This window comes from Montipora capricornis, chromosome 9, assembly GCF_036669925.1.
Source record: "Montipora capricornis isolate CH-2021 chromosome 9, ASM3666992v2, whole genome shotgun sequence".
Lineage (NCBI taxonomy): Eukaryota > Metazoa > Cnidaria > Anthozoa > Scleractinia > Acroporidae > Montipora > Montipora capricornis.
Genome location: NC_090891.1, coordinates 27,100,978 through 27,119,013, shown reverse-complemented (window position 1 = coordinate 27,119,013; position 18,036 = coordinate 27,100,978). Strand labels below are relative to the sequence as shown.

The 18,036-nt window shown below is 40.9% G+C and overlaps 1 protein-coding gene across 1 annotated transcript; it reads right to left on the bottom strand.

Annotated features, from left to right (window-relative positions):
• Positions 1–4,723: 4,723 nt before the first annotated feature.
• LOC138015711 (ATP-binding cassette sub-family C member 4-like) lies at positions 4,724–17,717 on the bottom strand. Its single transcript, XM_068862821.1, has 8 exons — positions 17,610–17,717; positions 16,690–16,803; positions 15,437–16,010; positions 11,835–12,214; positions 9,625–11,000; positions 7,737–8,301; positions 6,649–6,785; positions 4,724–5,803 (listed from the first exon to the last, which is right to left on the bottom strand). Exons 3-8 carry the CDS (start codon positions 15,980–15,982, stop codon positions 4,881–4,883), a joined length of 3,927 nt encoding a protein of 1,308 aa, XP_068718922.1. The 5' UTR covers positions 15,983–16,010; positions 16,690–16,803; positions 17,610–17,717; the 3' UTR covers positions 4,724–4,880.
• Between the last annotated feature and the right edge of the window lie 319 nt (positions 17,718–18,036).

Genomic DNA, 18,036 nt, shown 5'->3' with positions numbered 1-18,036 from the left:
CATTGGCTTCTGCGCTGACATGTTGATAATTTTCAAGTTCCCTCACAACTTCTTTTCACCACAAGTGTGCCCTATGAGCATCCGAAAACTCTGTAATACTAAACTTCACTGAAGTCAAGCCCTGTTTCGCGGGGTTAGTGTTGGGATGGGAGACCAAAACAATAAACCCCTCATAAAAAACAGAAACATCTGACCGAAAATACTATTAACGCTAACAAATGCTGATGATAAAAAAGCAAATAAATATTGATACACAGTTTTCAGAAAGAGCAGAAGGAAGTTTCCCGGACGGTCGATCGAGAATAAAATATTTACGACATGAAAACAACATTAATTTTGAACCTTGAATATAGATCGTTTTCACTGTCACGCAATAAAAAAAATAAATCAAAAACTATCCAGTGCAAAACGCTAAGAAATTGTTATCTTATAGAAGATAAAGAAATAAGACACTTATCCAAGTTTTAGGCCTCTGCGTTTCCCCAAACTTCAGATATTCGTCGAAATGTTTCGCAGGCCGGAAAATAGTGTAAACATCTGGAACTGACTTTGGCTATCTAGGCGACTGATTATCACTACTAAAAAAACAAGCATTTACATAAGCACTTTTCCTAATGCTCTAACTTCTAAAAGGGCTCAAAATCATGAGATAAGTATATATTTTTCAACAAACTTGATCGTAGCTTTGTGTCATGCACCTACATAATCCGGAAATTCAAAATGCTCTGGTTTCCAAACGAAGCACGCTATTGAGCTGTGAAATTGTCAACAGATATAGATATGCCGCCTCCTATGCCTGATGAGGATAAAAACTTTGGTGGATCTTTAGTTTTAGATTTTGGAAGGTGATGACGTCACGTGAAAACGATCTATAGAATATAAAAAGTTACGATCAGCGACAAACATTTTGGGAGAAATTTTGCTACGTTCAAGTAAATTGCAAAATCGAAAGTGACATGGCCGGAATTCAGCGGGCGCCGTGATTATGTTACCGCGGCATGTTTACTAGCCAAACAGTGAAGCATCTGTGTCAAATGATGGCAAGATACCGGGTTTTTGTAAGTTTCTTTTTCTGTCAAGTGTTATAAAGTTTGACAATGAAATGAGCGAAGTCAAAACAAAGATCACAATCGCCCAACTCTTGTTTATGCAAAGTCAAAATTTACTCTCCAAGACGCGTACGACGTTATTTATCACCAGGTAATTCCATCATTTTGGAAATAGCAGCTACTTTATTATTCATCTGCGTCACAAGTTTTCACTGATTTTGGGCCTCATTTTGTTGAAACTCAAGCACGCTTCCAACAGGCCTGTGAACCCTTCCTGCTTACAGAGCAATACTAAAAAACCTCTCCCATATCACATTTGAACCTTAAGCTCGAAAATTCAATACACAACATGATATTATAATTCACAAAGGCAGAAAATACCACAGAATCCTTTTCCAGCGAAAATTTTATTGAAACAAACAACATATTTGCTCTTAGAGGCGAAAACCTCTTCCTATTTGATTGCGTGCGTGAAGACAAGAAACTCAATTGTGTCAAATTACCATGTACTTCAGGTAAATACTGCTCACTTTGATTTCGTCTCGACGGGCGATAGATTGTTCTCGAAGTCCAGTGCTCGTCGCTTTTGAGATTCCTGCCTATTTTATCCAACTGACTTTCTATTATTGAGCTCCATAAGGGTATATTTTGTTTAAGGATCTACTAAAACGCCATTCGCGTTACATGACTTTCGACGCCATTGCAGGCTAAGTTAATGATTCTACTGTGTCCACCAGAGAAATCTACGCATTTCCACTACCCTCTCGATCCTAAGAAAATACTCGCAGAAGGCTCTATCCACAAAGACACCACTTACCAGGGGAGTGACAGGCAAGACTATTACCGACACGCAAAAAAAAAAAAAAAGAAAACAAACAAACTAAACGCAGACCTTGACTAAGTTTGCCCATAGGCAATCCAGTAATTAAGCACGGCTACTTGTTTACCGACCAATGAGAGGCGTTACGGTAATCAGGCCCAATCTTATTTGGCCATAATTTGGCGGAACCCGTATTCTAAATTTAAATTATAAGGAGTTTAAGAAACGACGACGGCTACGTCTACGGCAACGCCACAAAACAATAATATCATTGGTTAAAAGAGCATAAATAATCGTGCTGCACGTGTAGCACGGATTTTAGCAAGTATGTTTGCGGTCCTCTGCATAACGACGACGTGAAATCACCAAATTTGAGGTTTTTACGACAACGTAAGCATGCAACAGAGAATCTTTCATTCTCTCTTTTCACTCTGTAACCGCTCGTACCGATTTATTTTTAGGATACTATGTTGTAGGACGTGAACGAGACTGAATAATCGCGAAAGACTTATGATAGAGCCAGGCTATATTTTGAAGTGACGTTTTCGTCGACCGTCGCCGTCGTAGATCTTGAAGTCCCCAGTCACACTAAAGTGATGGTCTAAGGGCAAATGAGAGAGCAGAAAACGTAAAAACAAACGTAAACAAAAAACAAAAAATGTAAACAAACGTCGGATAATTTTATCCTTGTTTTCATCTTTGAGGGTTTTAGTTTGAACGTGGATGGGTGAAAACCAAACGGAAGCGCTCGGCTCATATGGACGGAAGAGAAACTTTTTGGTTCTCCTCTTTATGAAAATGGAAGATATTAAAAACGCATTGGTGTGGAAAAAAAACACCGAAGATTTTTGTACAATTTAAAGTACTAGGACTTCCATTTAAACTATACATTACTTGGTGTAAGTATCTGTATAGGGTTTACATTTTTCACAGTTTTCTAATTCATAAGATTGAAACTGTGGTCCTTCTGATTTCATTTTATAGTTTAATATTAATTAATCCTTTATCTCTTAAGAGTGTCGCTTAAAGAGTTTTCTTTCTCTGATTTTTTTCGGCTAAGTATCTTCCTCTAATCGTAAATCTCGTTTCTTTAATTGTACACAATTAGTCTTAGTTTTCTCATTGTATTTTCATTTCTCTTGTTTTACCTGTTAGTTACTGTAAGTTGCTTTTTCATTTTGTAAGGTTGAATTGTTGCGATTTATTTGTCATGCGTTACAACTACTGCTTGCCTCATAAAGCTGTAGGAAACTGGGGGCAGTGCTTATTTTACTTTGTATATGTTCTCAAATTAATAAACTTGAACTTGAATACTTGAATACCAGACGATTTTATTTGTGAATGGTGGCCGCTTCTGGCGAGAAAAGGGTAAACTGTAAGAGCTTACTAAACCTTATATGTGATTTGCCACCTCATTCTTTAGAGAAAAGATTTTCACTTTTTTGTTTAATGTCTTAGCCTGCCTTTCTTGTGCAATTAAATTAAACTTATTCCTGAGTTCAGATTCTTCTACAAAGCTTACTTCAATGTCAAGTCAGGTCACTGATAGAAAAGTGCGATCGGCAGTACCTGGCCTGTGCCGATGAACGATGCTATAGCAGAACTTGTCTCTTTTACGTCAGTCTAGTCGCGCGTGTCACCGCGTGCATTGCTTTGTCACGCAATCGAGAGAAACGGCCGAGAGAGGCTTGGGGAAAAGGGATGCCAGTCGTAATGTTAATGATAGGCTATCACGAAAATATGACAATGAGATTCTTTCATTACTGTTTCATCTTCATGTTAACCCATACCTGAACACCAATCTGCACAGCACACAATAGGAAACAGCTATCCAAAGTCATCCACACCTGCCACGTAGAGAAACGATTTTCACTTTTTTTTCTGTTTCATGTATTAGCCTGCCTTTCCTTAGTCTCCTTCGCAGCCGTTATTAGGGTCGTCACGCAACGCGAGCGTTGCGTGACAACTCTAATAACGGCTGCGAAGGAGACTAGCCTTACCTATGCAATTAAATTAAAACTGATTCCTGAGTTCAGATTCTTCTACAAAGCTCACTTCTGTATCAAGTAAAGTGATGTGATCGGCAGTAACTGGTCTGCCGATAAACGATGCTGTAGCAGAATTTTTGTTTTCAAACTACTGGCAGTCTTTTTATGTCAGTCGGGCCGTTAGTGTCGCCACGCGCGGTGCTTTGTCACGCAATAAAGAGAAACGACCGAGAGAGGCTTGCGGAAGAGCGATGCATATCTCCCCCACTTTCACAATTTCTATTGATTGCGTGACAAGGCAAAAATAAGGAAACTTAGGAAGGGCACGGACGGTAACGGGAAGTTAAAGGTTTTCCTTTTTAACTTGTCTTGACTAGACTTGACGCTATCACGTTTATAGCGCTAAGCATCTTTTCACTATTCGAGATGATTAGTTTGCAAAATCTAGGAAAGACTACTGTCCAGGCATGCCAAGTGTTCACTTCCTAGTAGTCAATTTCTGTTCACAATTTTTTTGCCCATCACTTTTAAATCGATAAGCACTGGGAAATGAAATTAAAGTGTATTTCATAATTATGAGCTACCTCTGGAAAACTGAGCCAGATAGACCACATAATCTTTCAAAGACCGTTGCTTTAAAAGTTTAAAAGTGATTGATTCTACTGCCATCTAATGATTTGTCAGTTTTTGGTGGCTTCTATTTCGGTGCGGGTTATCACTGAAGACAGACTTGTTAACATGAAAAAGATGACCAAGTTGAACATGCCTTTTCAACATATGAAGCCAATCTGTAACACGATGCCTTTTTTACAACAAATTCGCATGTTGATAACACAAAGGAGAAAACATGACATCAGAAAGCATTTCCTAGATGCTTTTATTTAAATTAATAACTCCTTCATTGGACCAAAATCTTAATTGCAAAATAATTATATGGATCCTGCTTTATGTCCATTCACTTTTAACGAGGTCATAGATTATCACCACCTGGAAAAATGTTTAAACTCATGTTTGGTGTTGATTTCACTGTCTATTTTCGCTATACTGGCTTCCGTATAAGTGAGCAAAGTAGCCGTCGTCCTTTCGCAGCAAAATGTCTGATTTATCCAGCTCCACGATCTTTCCTCTGTCCAAAACCATAACGCGGTCGTAATCGATGACCGTGCTGAGGCGATGCGGTATTGTGATGAACGAGCAGTCAACAAACCACGTTCGAATCAATTCCTGGATAAGCCGGTCCGTTCGGTAATCTACGCTGGAGGTTGCTTCATCCGTGATCACGATCTTGCTCTTGCGGAGAAGCGCCCGCGAGAATGCGATCAGCTGTCGCTCGCTCGGTCCCAACGCCGCGCTGCAATCCACGAAATCTTGGTACAACTGCTTTGGAAGGCTTTCCACCCAAGTCTTCAAGTGGCACTTTTCTAGTACTTCCCAGACTTCCTTATCCGTGTGATTTACAAATGGATCAACATTCATCCGTAGTGAGCCCATGAAAAGTGTTGGTTCTTTGGTGATGACTGAAATACCGCGTCTGCTTGCTTGAAGTTCAAGGTTACTGATTCCAACGCCGTCTACCGTTATCTTGCCCCCACATTCTGGCATTCGGAAAAGAGCATTTACAATGGATGTTTTCCCAGAACCAGGTCGCCCTGCAATGCCAAACTTCTCACCAGGATTTACGGTAAACGAAATATCTTTTAGAACTCGTGGTCCCTCTCTGCTGTAGCTAAATGATACGCACTCAAAGCTAATCTTTCCATCCTTTGGCCAAGGAAGTGGAGGTGACATCTCAATGGTGTAACCAGGCTCTGGCTCGATCGCAGAGCAAGCGAGGTTACGATGCACAGCGCTCATATAGTTTTCCACCTCCAAACAGCGTTTTATCCCATTTTGTGACATGTCGTGAGACAACTGCAACACGTAGATCAGGGATAGAATGGTGAGGGCTGAAAAAAATGTGTTTACATTAGTTTTAATTCTTTAAGAAGGAAATTCACAAACCATTAGTTCGTAATATTCACATTACAATGGGTCCCAAAGAGAGACTTTTCCATCACATGCTAAGTAATTGCTGTTTATTTATAAAGGAAAAAATATTGAATTAAATTTTCTCCTTAATTAAACATTGCTGCCGTGATCTCAAAGCAAACGAACTCTATACTAACCCATTGCTAGGCTTTACCAGAACTGAACGATTTACAGCGGTCTAATAGCCCAGTTCCGATTTGTCTCCACTCTTGGTTTCAAAACGAGGACAAGCGCGTCTTGTTTGTGCATGCACTTTTATTTTACAATGACTGCAAAATTCTCGCGCGCTCATTGGTTAATTTTTATTGTCAATAAGCGGACAGACACATAAATTTATAATTTATGCAAGGATGACGTGATATTGCTTACGTCAGATTGAAGTTTATCGCATTTTTCTCTCGGGTTCTTTTCGTGTTTTGACTTAATTTTGACCCCTCTGCCTTTTTGTTATTGTAAAAAACAAATTGATGGCAGTTTTTCGTGCGTCTGTCCTGTTATTGACAATGAATTTCGTCATAACATTGTCAAAGTAGTCTGCGGATCCCCAGCTACTTTGTAATGAAACTTAGGATTCATTCATTTGTAAAGTAGAGCTAATTACCATCACGAAAACTTTGCACTCAGACGAGCTTTGAAGAAGAAGCAGACATCGACATGAACTCGGCAATGGCCTATTGCAATTTACGTTTCCAGCAGCTGAATCGGGCTTTGAACAAATGTACCCAGAAGTGCACAAATTATCGTGCCAAAAGGTTATTCACACCTGCATCTAGCTTCTCATAAAATGCACTCGCAGTTACTGCCAACAGAAAAGCCACACAGACCATGTCGAGGCGCAATCCGACCCAGCTTCCACATGAAATGTTGGTGGACCATCCTTGACTGTGCAAGTCTTGGTAACTAAAATAACATGAGAAGAGCCAAATGACTCCAAGGTCGTAACTATATCAGACAACAAAACGTCCTTGGACACTGATCAATCAAGGTACTGTAGGGTATTACTTAGGTCTCTCGCGATCGCTCACCACACCACGTTGCCTCAACAACGTGTATACAAGACGATAAAATATTCTTGGTTTTCACTCACATGATCAAGAGCCACGTTTTTCAACGAAAACAAAAGAAAACTTTTACATAATAATAGAGTTCAATTTCCAGAGGATTGAGTCGGGTACCAACATGGACTATTCGGTCTCTTTGTTTGGGGACACCAACATGGTGGCCGTGACGTCACGTGAAAACCGATAAATCTTTTTTGTGAACGGCAATTTTCGAATTTTTTGCGTAAAAAATAACTTTTTCCGGATCTAATAATGCGTTGGCGGCACCGGGTTGGTGTCAGGGTGTGTCACAAAACAAGCAAAACTTAAGGATCCCATTCATGCATTTAACCATTACAAAAAAAGCAAGGTGACACACCCTAACCCCAAACCGCTGTGACGAACATATCATGCATGCGCACAACCATTTCACCCGGTCTTATAGTATCCACGGACAGCTATTACGGCATTAATTGGTTTTAATAGAATAGCGTGTTGAATTGGCAGCTCCACATACAACAAATGTGGTAAGCTGGGTTGGGAACAGCACAGCCGTTCTTCCACGGCAAGCGTGTAGGAAGGTGGATCACTTAAAAGGGTGTCTAAAACACCCACCTGGTATGTTAGCTACGCCATGCTGATGAGGCCCAGCAAGGACGACACAGCTGTCCATGGCTGCTAATTGACTGGATGAAAAGGTTGTGCCCATGCGGGATGTGTTGGCCACACCGAGTTCGTGTTATGGTAAGTCACCTTCCGTTTTTTGTTTTATTTAACCATTGGCCTATTTTTTACTGAAAAGCCTACCAACCTGTATAAGTCATCCGTAAAGGTCTTTTGCATGCCATGCGTTCTAATAGTCACCAGTCCACTAAGAGTGTCGGAGAAATGACACGCCACAGGCCGGCGACAACTGATCTCTAGCCTTCTTACTTGGCGCGCGGTCTTGAGGTAGTAGCCCCACAAAACGATAAATAGGGCAATCAGTGGCATTCCAAATACAATAACACACGGGTTGAGGACAACGGGAAGAAGGAATGCGGAGATTGCAAACAATAACATCTGGATGGCACCCAAGAATACGCTAGGGAGTAGCTCGTCCATGCATCCAACGTCTTTAGAAAAGCGATTCAAAATACCTGGGTTACAATCAAAAAACGCCAATGGTGCCTGCAGTACTGATACCACCATCTTTTGATGAAGACGTTCAGAAGAGCGCAAGGTGGTGGCAAAGAAGAAGCATGCGCGCATGATTGACAACATGAAGACTCCGCCCACCATAGCAGCGTAAATATACCATGTGGTCTGATCCAAAGCCAGCACAGCTGCGGATTCACTCATGCGCAGAAGCCAAATATCTGGGACAAGTATCGCTCCTGTGAGTGAAATTTAAGTCCTTAGTCGTTTGTTTGATCTCGCAAATAAGAATTAAGGGACCCCACTTTTCATCATAGACGTCTTCCATAATGGCGGAGAAATAAAATGTTCTTTTGTTGTTATGCTAATTAGCTTATCTAGCCTCGCTCAAGAGTGAATTAGATAAGAGTGTTGATCTATCACTTTGCGGTCTTGCCCCAGCACAATCACAAATGGATTTATTTTTAGATACACTTTGTGCGCGAAACAAACAAAGGGCCGCCAACTTTAACCAACCAGAAGAAGCCATGTCACGCGTGACTGCTTCTGCCATGTTTTTTCAGGGACATGAAAAAACGATTTTCAGAAAAAGGATCACTGATCCAAGATCACTTGGATCACGGTGCATCAAAGGAACCGATAAATCCACTCTGGAAAAGGATTTTTCGGTTCCTTTGATGCACCTTTTTCAGATCATCCCAAAGGAACGCACCCTAATTCATTCTTGCCTCGCTACGACGAGCAAATTTCTCAAGAATATTTGTTTCAAAATGAGGGCAGTAGGTCTAATTAACATAAATACAAAAGAATGTAACGGGGGTTTCCAGTTAGTGGTTCACAGATTGTTTTCACTCACGTGATCAGTAACATTGTTTTTTCACCGAAACAAAAGAAAAGGTTTGCATGATAATAGAGCTCAGTTCCAGGAGGATTAGTTGGGTACACCAACATGGCCGCCGTGAGGTCACGTAATCGTAACTATCACAAAATTCTCGAATCTGATTGGTTATCAAGAGCCTTGATTTCAGCATTAATAGGACAGTTTGTAATTGCACAGTCACAGTTACGCGTTATCAAGCGCGTGCCAGTTGTACTCGAATCATTTATGCTTTTCCAGAGCTATTAAAAAAAACTAAGAAAGGGTTGAGAAGATTAAGCTATAAATATTTTATCACCGTCATCTTCTCTTACTTCTGTCACAGTCTTATTTCCGTCGTACAAGTCAGGGATTAATCGTGCTCGAAACTTTAAATGAACCTTCTCGCTTCTTGCTCGGCCTATTTTGAAATTACATGCTCGCTTACTCCCTGAATTATTCTCCACTCAGTCCTTTTACCATTACTTATCATGCATTGGTTGGCCCTGATGATTGAGACCAAAACAATGATGACGACAATGATGATGATATAACATTGTGAAACTTGATACAAATAGAAAAAGCCTTTTAAAGCACAAGGATAACGTGGTCTGTCTTTGCGTCTTCTCTTTTACGCTCGAAACCTGTCCCAAGTTTCAAACGTTCTTCGTTCCGCCTATATGTTTTCAGCAGTATTTTCGCTTACCTTGGACAACAAACGTAAACAGCGCAAACACAACAAGAAATGATAGGCAGGCGCCATTTCTCAGGTAGTTCCAGTACACAGTACATGACACTGGCCCCATCATCTCTTCCTCCTCAAAAAGATTTGTCCGCGTGCGATACTTCTCCTGAATTTCCTCCTCGATTGCAAATTCCACGGTCTTGTTGCTTGGACACTTTCTTTCCCTTTCGCGTGATTCCGCTGGAGAATGGAGCTTCACGGATCTGTACCCCATCACTTGTGACGTCACTTCGTTTATGATGGTCCCTGCGCGCATGGTCAGAATTTGATCCGCGCGTTCAACGTATTGCAATTGCCGACTCACAAGGATTCTTAATCTCTTTGACAGAAGACCACAGATGCACTTCCCGAAGACCTGTTCAGCGACTCTTGGTTCAACGGGACTCAAAGCATCGTCCAAGAGGTAAATATCTGCGTCTGCATAAGCCGCCCTTGCTATGCCGACGCGAGCCTTTTGATCTTCAGACAGAGAAAAACCGTAACCTCCCACAGTTGTCAGATCACCATCCGGAAGCTTATCGATGTCCTTATGCAAATTGCACGCGTTAATAACAGCTTGATATCTGAACGGATTGTATTGTTTCCCGAACAAAATATTTCCTCTTAGCGTGTCTGTGAACACCCAAGGGGTTTGAGGAACGTACACCATCTTTCCAACGCTTGAGATATTTCCTTCAATGGAAGGTAGCTCCCCGAGGATAGCTGCCAGCAAAGACGATTTCCCGCAACCCGCGGGACCGTTGATGAAGGTCAATTCCTTGGTAACCGCCCTGAATGTAATATTCCTTAACGCAACCGGCGTTTCAGCCGTGCCCCAGTGGCACGACACGCTCTCAAAGGTCACGTGGATATCAGCTGATGGGTTATCTTGCATATCAAGAGATTGCCGCTGAATGAGTGCCGGCTCATACAGTGGAACATTCTTTTCGACTTTCGTGTCGTTTGAAATCTTTGTCAAGTCCTCATTTGAAAGGTAAGAAGACATTTCGGCGTCTGTTAGATCGAGAAACGATCGAATCTTTGAGCGGGTTCTCCCTCTGCTGTAGCTGTTTTCGGAGTAAACCGACTCTTCAAGTTCTAAAAAAGTTTGAATTTTACCAAGTGAGCTACTCACTGCGCCGATAAAATTTACGCCGGCAGCGAAGGTAGACGAGGCAGACAGTCGGATCGTTCGGATAAACCCGAGCACCATGAAAATGTTATAAGGACTGAGCTGGACACCAGTGATGATCATGGTCGTCAACGAGATGAAACAAGCCACAATTGAACTTGTGTGCAGGAAGGTCGCAAACGTAGACATAATGGCACTCTTTTGACGCACATACTGGACCTCTTTCCTACACGGAACAAAAAATGATAACATTTATAACCATTAAGTTCCCTTGGAAACTGCTCCCCTTAATTTTTAACGTCTCCACATGTTCAAAATTGGAGTCTGTCATAAATAATCACTAGGTAATCAATAGCCAACAACTTGAGTTTAGGGAAGAATTGATTAACTTTTTTAGTATACACCACACAAGCTGAATTACTAACGGACCACATGGATATCTAACCGAAACGACTACCGCTCGCGATAGGTGAATAATGACATTTAATGGCCTTCCAGTTAACCATTCAAAATGCGCGAAAAGCGCTATCGCCGCCATGTTGGAAATCATGAACGAAAACGATAAATTTCTCATTAGCTCCTTTTATTCGCCCATCAGCATTAGTACATTACGTCATAGTTTTTTTTGTCTCAAAAGACTGATTTCGAAACCACTTATTTAGTAAAATGAAGGAAAAGCATTGCCCCAGATCACGGATTGAGCTTTTGTGCCCGGAGCTGGCGTTACATCATCGAAGGGCGCGGCCGGCAAGTGTTCAGTGTAGAGTGTCTTTGCACAACAACTTCTTAACTATGTGGCTTCCACCAAAGTAATGACAATTGGTTGTTACATTATATTACACATGATTGACATTACGATAAAATATCCCGTTTAAAACATTGCACATTACCAAATGTCCGGTTACAGAAGGCGGTTGTAGACTGACACATTTTGAAACCTCATGACTTTGATGAAAAAGATTTCAGATTTCCCATATGTCGGTTTGGAGGAAAACATGAATATCAACAGTCTGTTATAGTTATCGCTGAAACATTGCAACAGTAAGGTTTTTTGATTTACCTGCGTATTTCCTCAACTCGATTCTTGTAAGGCCATTCCCATGTGTTCATTTTTATAGCTCTTATTCCAGTTACAATTTGCTTCATGATGCTCATTCTCCGCTCGGTCCAACGCGCGATTCGGAGTCGAAGTTTCATACAAACATCCCACATGCCAATGTAATAGGCAAGTAACAAAATCAAAAATATGATACCAGATATGGCCTGGAAACCAATGAGGCGCCAGATAAGAGCTGTTATGGTAACCAGCTCTAGAAGCCCCTGGATGATATATCCCACCTTCTGGAAGACCTGATCAAGACGCTGGGCATCAGTTGTGATCAATGCAATGACGTGGCCTTGTGGTACGCGCGAAAGATCCTTTAAGCGCAGCCTGTAAATCTTAGAGAAGATGATAAATACGTTAGTAGTATCTTTTGCACTTTCTTCTCCGTTTGTATTTTCGACTCCATCTAAAGTAGATTTGTTTTAAATTCATTTTTTTGTCTGTTTGCTTTCCATCCATTTGAGGCCAGTTAAATGTGTATTAGTATTACTGGGGACACCCTGCTAGCAGAGCCTTTCTTTTGCTTGCTCGATTTTGCCGTTCTCGAGAAAGACTTTGCATGAATCGAGTAAGATGTTTATTGAATATGCGCTGCATGTTGCCAGGATACAGTCTCGAACCCAAGCCTAATATGCCAGATCTCGCCGCCATCTTGGTTTTTCATGGTACAGCGGGCTCAATTATAACCATCGGTTTTGTCACTAAACGGACGCTCGCATTGGAAAAACCGGTTTGACGAGAGAAAACAAGATTGACTAGTCCAGAAGTTCGGGCTGCGGCGGCTTCAAAGAGTTGACGCGATTCAGGCAGAGTCTCCTTTTCTACTCCTCAGTAAAGAAAAAGACAAAAGGAGGCTCTGCTCGCAGGGTGTACTTGGGATTCTAGCTATTGAAAAAGGAGCAGGCCTTCGGGTCGCCTTTGACTACGGGCCTTCCCTTGTCCTTGTCTTGTCTTGCCATTTTTGGAACTTATTTTGTGACATGTTGCGGATCCCCTATTTTCATAACACAAAATAATAAAAAGAGAACCATAACATATCACAGTTATTCAAGATGGCGGCGCTGTGAAAAAAAAAAATAAAATAAGCGATTCTAAAATCTATTCATTTCGCATGCAAAGGCTTTCTTTCAAAATTTTTCTGACAGATTTTATTGCAAACATTATTTTCTCGAGATAAAAGATTTTTTTTGTTGGAGTGAAGGCTGCTCTTGACTTGAAGAGCATGACTAAGAGCGAACAACAGCCCTATAATCCTGTCACGGCGTTTTCACAGACCAGTTTATTATTTTTAAATTTAATTTCCCGCGATCGCGAATGAGACTCCTGCAGGAGCCCGATGACAAATCATAAGAAACCAACTTGACTTCATAGCGTCACCGAACCGGAACTGCCTTTGTTTTCTACGAAAATGGATCGGTCTTTGACAATTCTGTGACGTAAGCTAAATATTGGAGTTCTTCGCTCCCACTCAAAGGCTATGGACGATTAGTCGCATTATTTTGTAACAACAACATAATAGACTTAAAATTTAATTTGTAAAAATTTACTTAAACTCACTAAAATGACCAAAGGGCTAAAAATGCCCTGCTAGGGAGCCGAAAAAATAGTTAAAACCGAATAATTATCACGGCGGTGGTTACGAAAAAGCATTTATGCGAAGTCCGAGAGAAAAGCTGTCTTGCGAGCAAAGCACCAGAAATAGCGCTCCTTTCAAACCTTACAAAACATTTTTTTAAATCTAGTAAGTTAACATTAAGAAAACCTCGATTTGACATAGTAAACAGCATGATTCCACTGGCATTAAAAAGGACCAAGGATGGCTAGAATATGAAAAATCCACAAAAGTTGTTTTTAGATGTCTAAATGAAGGGGAGGCAGCTGCTATCATATAAGCATTCCAAGAATTTAGTGACAGCAAGAGAAGATGAGGCGAGAAAGCGAATCCCTGTGGCCCAGAACTGATAATTTTTATGGGGACAGTAGGAACAAATATATAGATGAATCGCTCTATTTCCTCGTATTCTCTTGTTATTGGAGCGGTTTTCAATTGAGTGTCGAAAGTAATTAGCGAATTATTTTGGTTTCGTATTACTTCACTCAGTGATTGGTTCAAAGTTCTCGCGCCACCTTTTCAACCAATCAGAAGTGAAACCCAAACCAATCGTGGCTGGCGAGTGCACATTTTCCCGCACTTTGTGTCGGCTACGTGTAATTACTTCGAGTTTTGATTGGTTTACTGGATTGTCTCTGTCCTTTTTGATTGGTCAAAGTAATTACTTTGGCTTTGGTTTTAAACACTCGATTGAAACTCGTTATCATTAAGGAGTAAAGTTAGACTTCTTGGGGAAACATACTCCTCCCATAGTTAATCTTGCGAAGACGTTCATAACCCAAAAGTTTCGATCTCTCCCTTCTGGCCTTGGCCCTTCAGTTTACTGTATCATCTAAACTTAGAATACGTTTCCCGCTAAATTATGACCAATCAGATTGGGTCAGATGACCACAACGCCCTTTATTGATCTGCAACCAAGTGGCCACAAGAGGCATCGTGCAAGGAACACTGGCTCCCTGTCTCTGTCGCATAATTTCTCTTGACTTTACTTAGCTAGTGTTCTTCTAGACGGGAGCATTCATTGAAAAGTTAAATTAAGATAAGTTATCACCTGGAAGCAATGCGGCCCCGCGGTTAGAACGCTTGACTTAAAATCGGGAGTTCCCGAGTTCAAGACTCGTTCAACTTCTCGGCCGCACTTGTGAATAGCCACCTGGCCCCAGTTGTTCAAACGATGGATAGCGCTATCCACCGGATAAATCACTATCCAGTGGATAAAAACTAGCAACACCGATTGAGTTATCCAGTGGATAGTGATTTATACGACGGATAGCGCTATCTATCCATCGTTTGAACAACTGGGGCCTGGTTTGCCTCCCGGCCACTTGGGCGCCGGCAGGATTCTTAACAGTAAACACTTAATGACTGGTCCCGAGGGAAACAGTTCATTTTGTTTCCCGAGAATCTCAATGTTTCCCCTAGGCGCAGCCGAGGGAAACATTGAGATTCGAGGGAAACAAAATGAACTGTCTCCCGAGGGACCAGTCATGAAGTGATTTGTTATATAACAAAACAAATGGGTCAAACATTTTGAAAGAAGCGGGAAGATTCCAGCGACAACATCAGGCCACCTTCAACTGCACGCTCTGATCACGTGCAACAGCGGTCAACATTTCGCGTGTAACAGTGATCTGTTCCCCGTTTGACATCATACTTTTCGCAATGTTGCCCGCTCATGGCATTTGGCGGTAAACAGTTTCATTGTTAAATGCCATGTGACCATGAACTAACCAATGAATGGGCGCGCTGTAGCGGGAAAAACTCCAGCTATATAACAATTGTTGTTGTTTTTGTGTTCTGTCGTTTCGTTGATTGTGTTTCATTGGCCCTGAAAAGCCTCTATCGGGAGTGGTAAATTAATATATTTTCATTGTTTCTATTATTATTATTATTATTATTATTATTATTATTATTATTATTATTATTATATCAAATGATTAAGTACCTTTTTGTAAATGAGCCCAATAGTAGCGATCCTCCAGCGCATGCTCATAAAATTCACCTTATTCTGATACTGATTCATCACCAAGATCCTAACCAGCGCGCTGCAACACAGCCCGCTACCATATATATACAACCAGCGGTGGTGACGTTCGGTCTCAAATTTAAGAAGCAGCGATAGCAAAAGACCAAGGAACAAAGGTTGTAGAATGTTGCAGGCGACACCAATGAACAGCGAAATTGCCGCCAGAGCGTAGTCCGTCCATGGCAAAGTTTTCATCAGGGCGCGAAAAAGTCGCGCTTTTCGCTCTTTTGTGTGGGAGTTCCTCACCTCCTCCTGCCATGCCTGCTCGAGTTTCTCAGTCAAAGCTTTAGATTTGTCCTCTTCAAGAAGAGGATAAAAGTCGCTATGTTCCAACACTCGCTTGTTGCCAATGTTCATGAAGCCACTCATCCAAGAGAAGAACAAGCGCGAGAAAATCCCCGCGCGTTCCTTCGGGTTCTTCATGAAGAGAGAGTATTTCCACGTCTTGTCAAACAAAGTCTGCATCTCCGATTCACTGCAACGTTCTCAATTTCTATGTAAGACACAGCAAAGGGAAATTAAGAGCAAGATTCTTAATCACTGGACTAGTGGGCCACTGGCGAATCTAGGGGAAGGGTGAAGGGTTGCACACCCCACCCCCCCCCCCCCCAACCCTGAGAAGACCTGCGGCTTCCTAATACAACTGGTATTCTGCAAACCCCCCTCCCCTCCTAAGGAAAATCCTGGATCCGCCCCTGAGTCCATAAACCAGAAGCGTCGCTCTCCCTCAGTTCGCCTTGGCCCATCAGAATCAAATACCAATTAACAAGATATGGAGATACACGTAATCGTTTAAGCTTGGTGGACAAAAGATTGTGTTTCACCGAGTCAAATGCCTTGGAAAATTCAATGGTAAAGAGTCGCACTGCTTTACAGCTGAGGCAATGAGGCAACTGTAGCACCCCACAATAAGGAGATTAACACGCGACGTTTTTGAATGACACGACCGCAACCGGAAGTGACCTGTTTTCCCTTTTAACCTGTCTTGACACTACCACATTTATATTGCTGAGTATTTTTTTTCTTCATTCGAGATAATTAATTAAAGAACCTGGGAGACGCTACTCTGGTAACATGCGAAATGTTCACTTCCGGTTAAAATAACTATAGGCGATTCTCAAATTCATTACTTTCGAATATAAAAGCCTTCTCTGACGAAAACGTAAACAAACCTGATTTTTAGCATTATTTCCTGTTTTTGGGAGTGGACGTTCCCTTTTAGATAAAACTTGTTGACGAGCTGAAGACATGACCAAGCCATATCCCCACCCAGTTCTCCGTTTTGTCTAACGAAATGAAAAGACAGTGAATATTAAATCTTGCTCTTTAATTTTAATAAGAGGGCAGCAGCAATGCTATAAACAAACCTTATTTCGGTTAACTTATTGACTTTTATTTTGGGATAGATATCTATTCAAAGGTCGGGACGAATTTCTCGCGGGATGGAATATTCCTTGAAAACGTTTAAATAATTTAGAGATATGATTACTATATATTACTCTTTTCCTCATTTTGTTTATGATTTCCCTTTCGGATCCTGAGTACTCACAGATTTAGAAGAAATATTAACCTTCTTCTAAAAATGCGAAGAGCTGAATTGAAATCGTGGAGTGCCGCTCTGACTTTTACATCTCTGGAAGGAAATTTCACTACGATAAATGCGAAGTTCTTTTTGATCGGTTTTTTCTGCATTTTTTCTTCTCAGAGATCATCCAGTTGTATAAGTACATTGCAATTATTTAATTACAATTTTAAGCATAACTTCCTTCACCAAAGCTACTGTTCAGCAATTGAAAAGCCTCAATTAAATTCTGCAATCTGCACAAGGGAAGACCTAATGAATTGCGATTGCCTGTTTTACGACAGTGTTAGTTTATAATGAAATGTAATTAGCTAAAGTTCAATGGAAGAGTTTTGAAAAAAAAACACAATGTATTATATTTGTATCCGGGAAGAAGTTCCAACAACGTCGCCATATGGCAATACTTTGAAATCACTTAGATCTTTCCATATGAAAAAATCAATCAAGTCTCTTTAAAATGACCCCATTGTCGCAATATCGCTTGATTTTAACAACATAATTGCTACTTACAGTGCGGAAACTTCATTTGCTGTCAACACAAACTTCTTTTTTTTGGTCGTTGGAAGCTGTAAAAGAAATTACATTACTTCACATCAAGCAAGCCTTGCCACATCTTCTTATCCCACAAATTTGCATAGAACTAAAACCTGCGTTCAATTTACATCAAAATTTCATGGCTTGTTGCTTTATTTTGTCCTTTTTGGAATAATAAGAGATCTTGCGTAAAGATAATGCTATCGGTTCTCCTTATTTTTTAGAAACAACAGCCTTTCCCAGACAACTCAGTGAGGAAAATATATTCGCCTTTTGTTTTAATTAAAATAAAGAAAACTTTTAAATGGGGCCAAGTACAAACCAAACTTCTTTTTCAATTCGTTTACTCCTGGCACATTCGGGTATGATTTTGATCAGTTTATAGATATGACAAATGAACTGC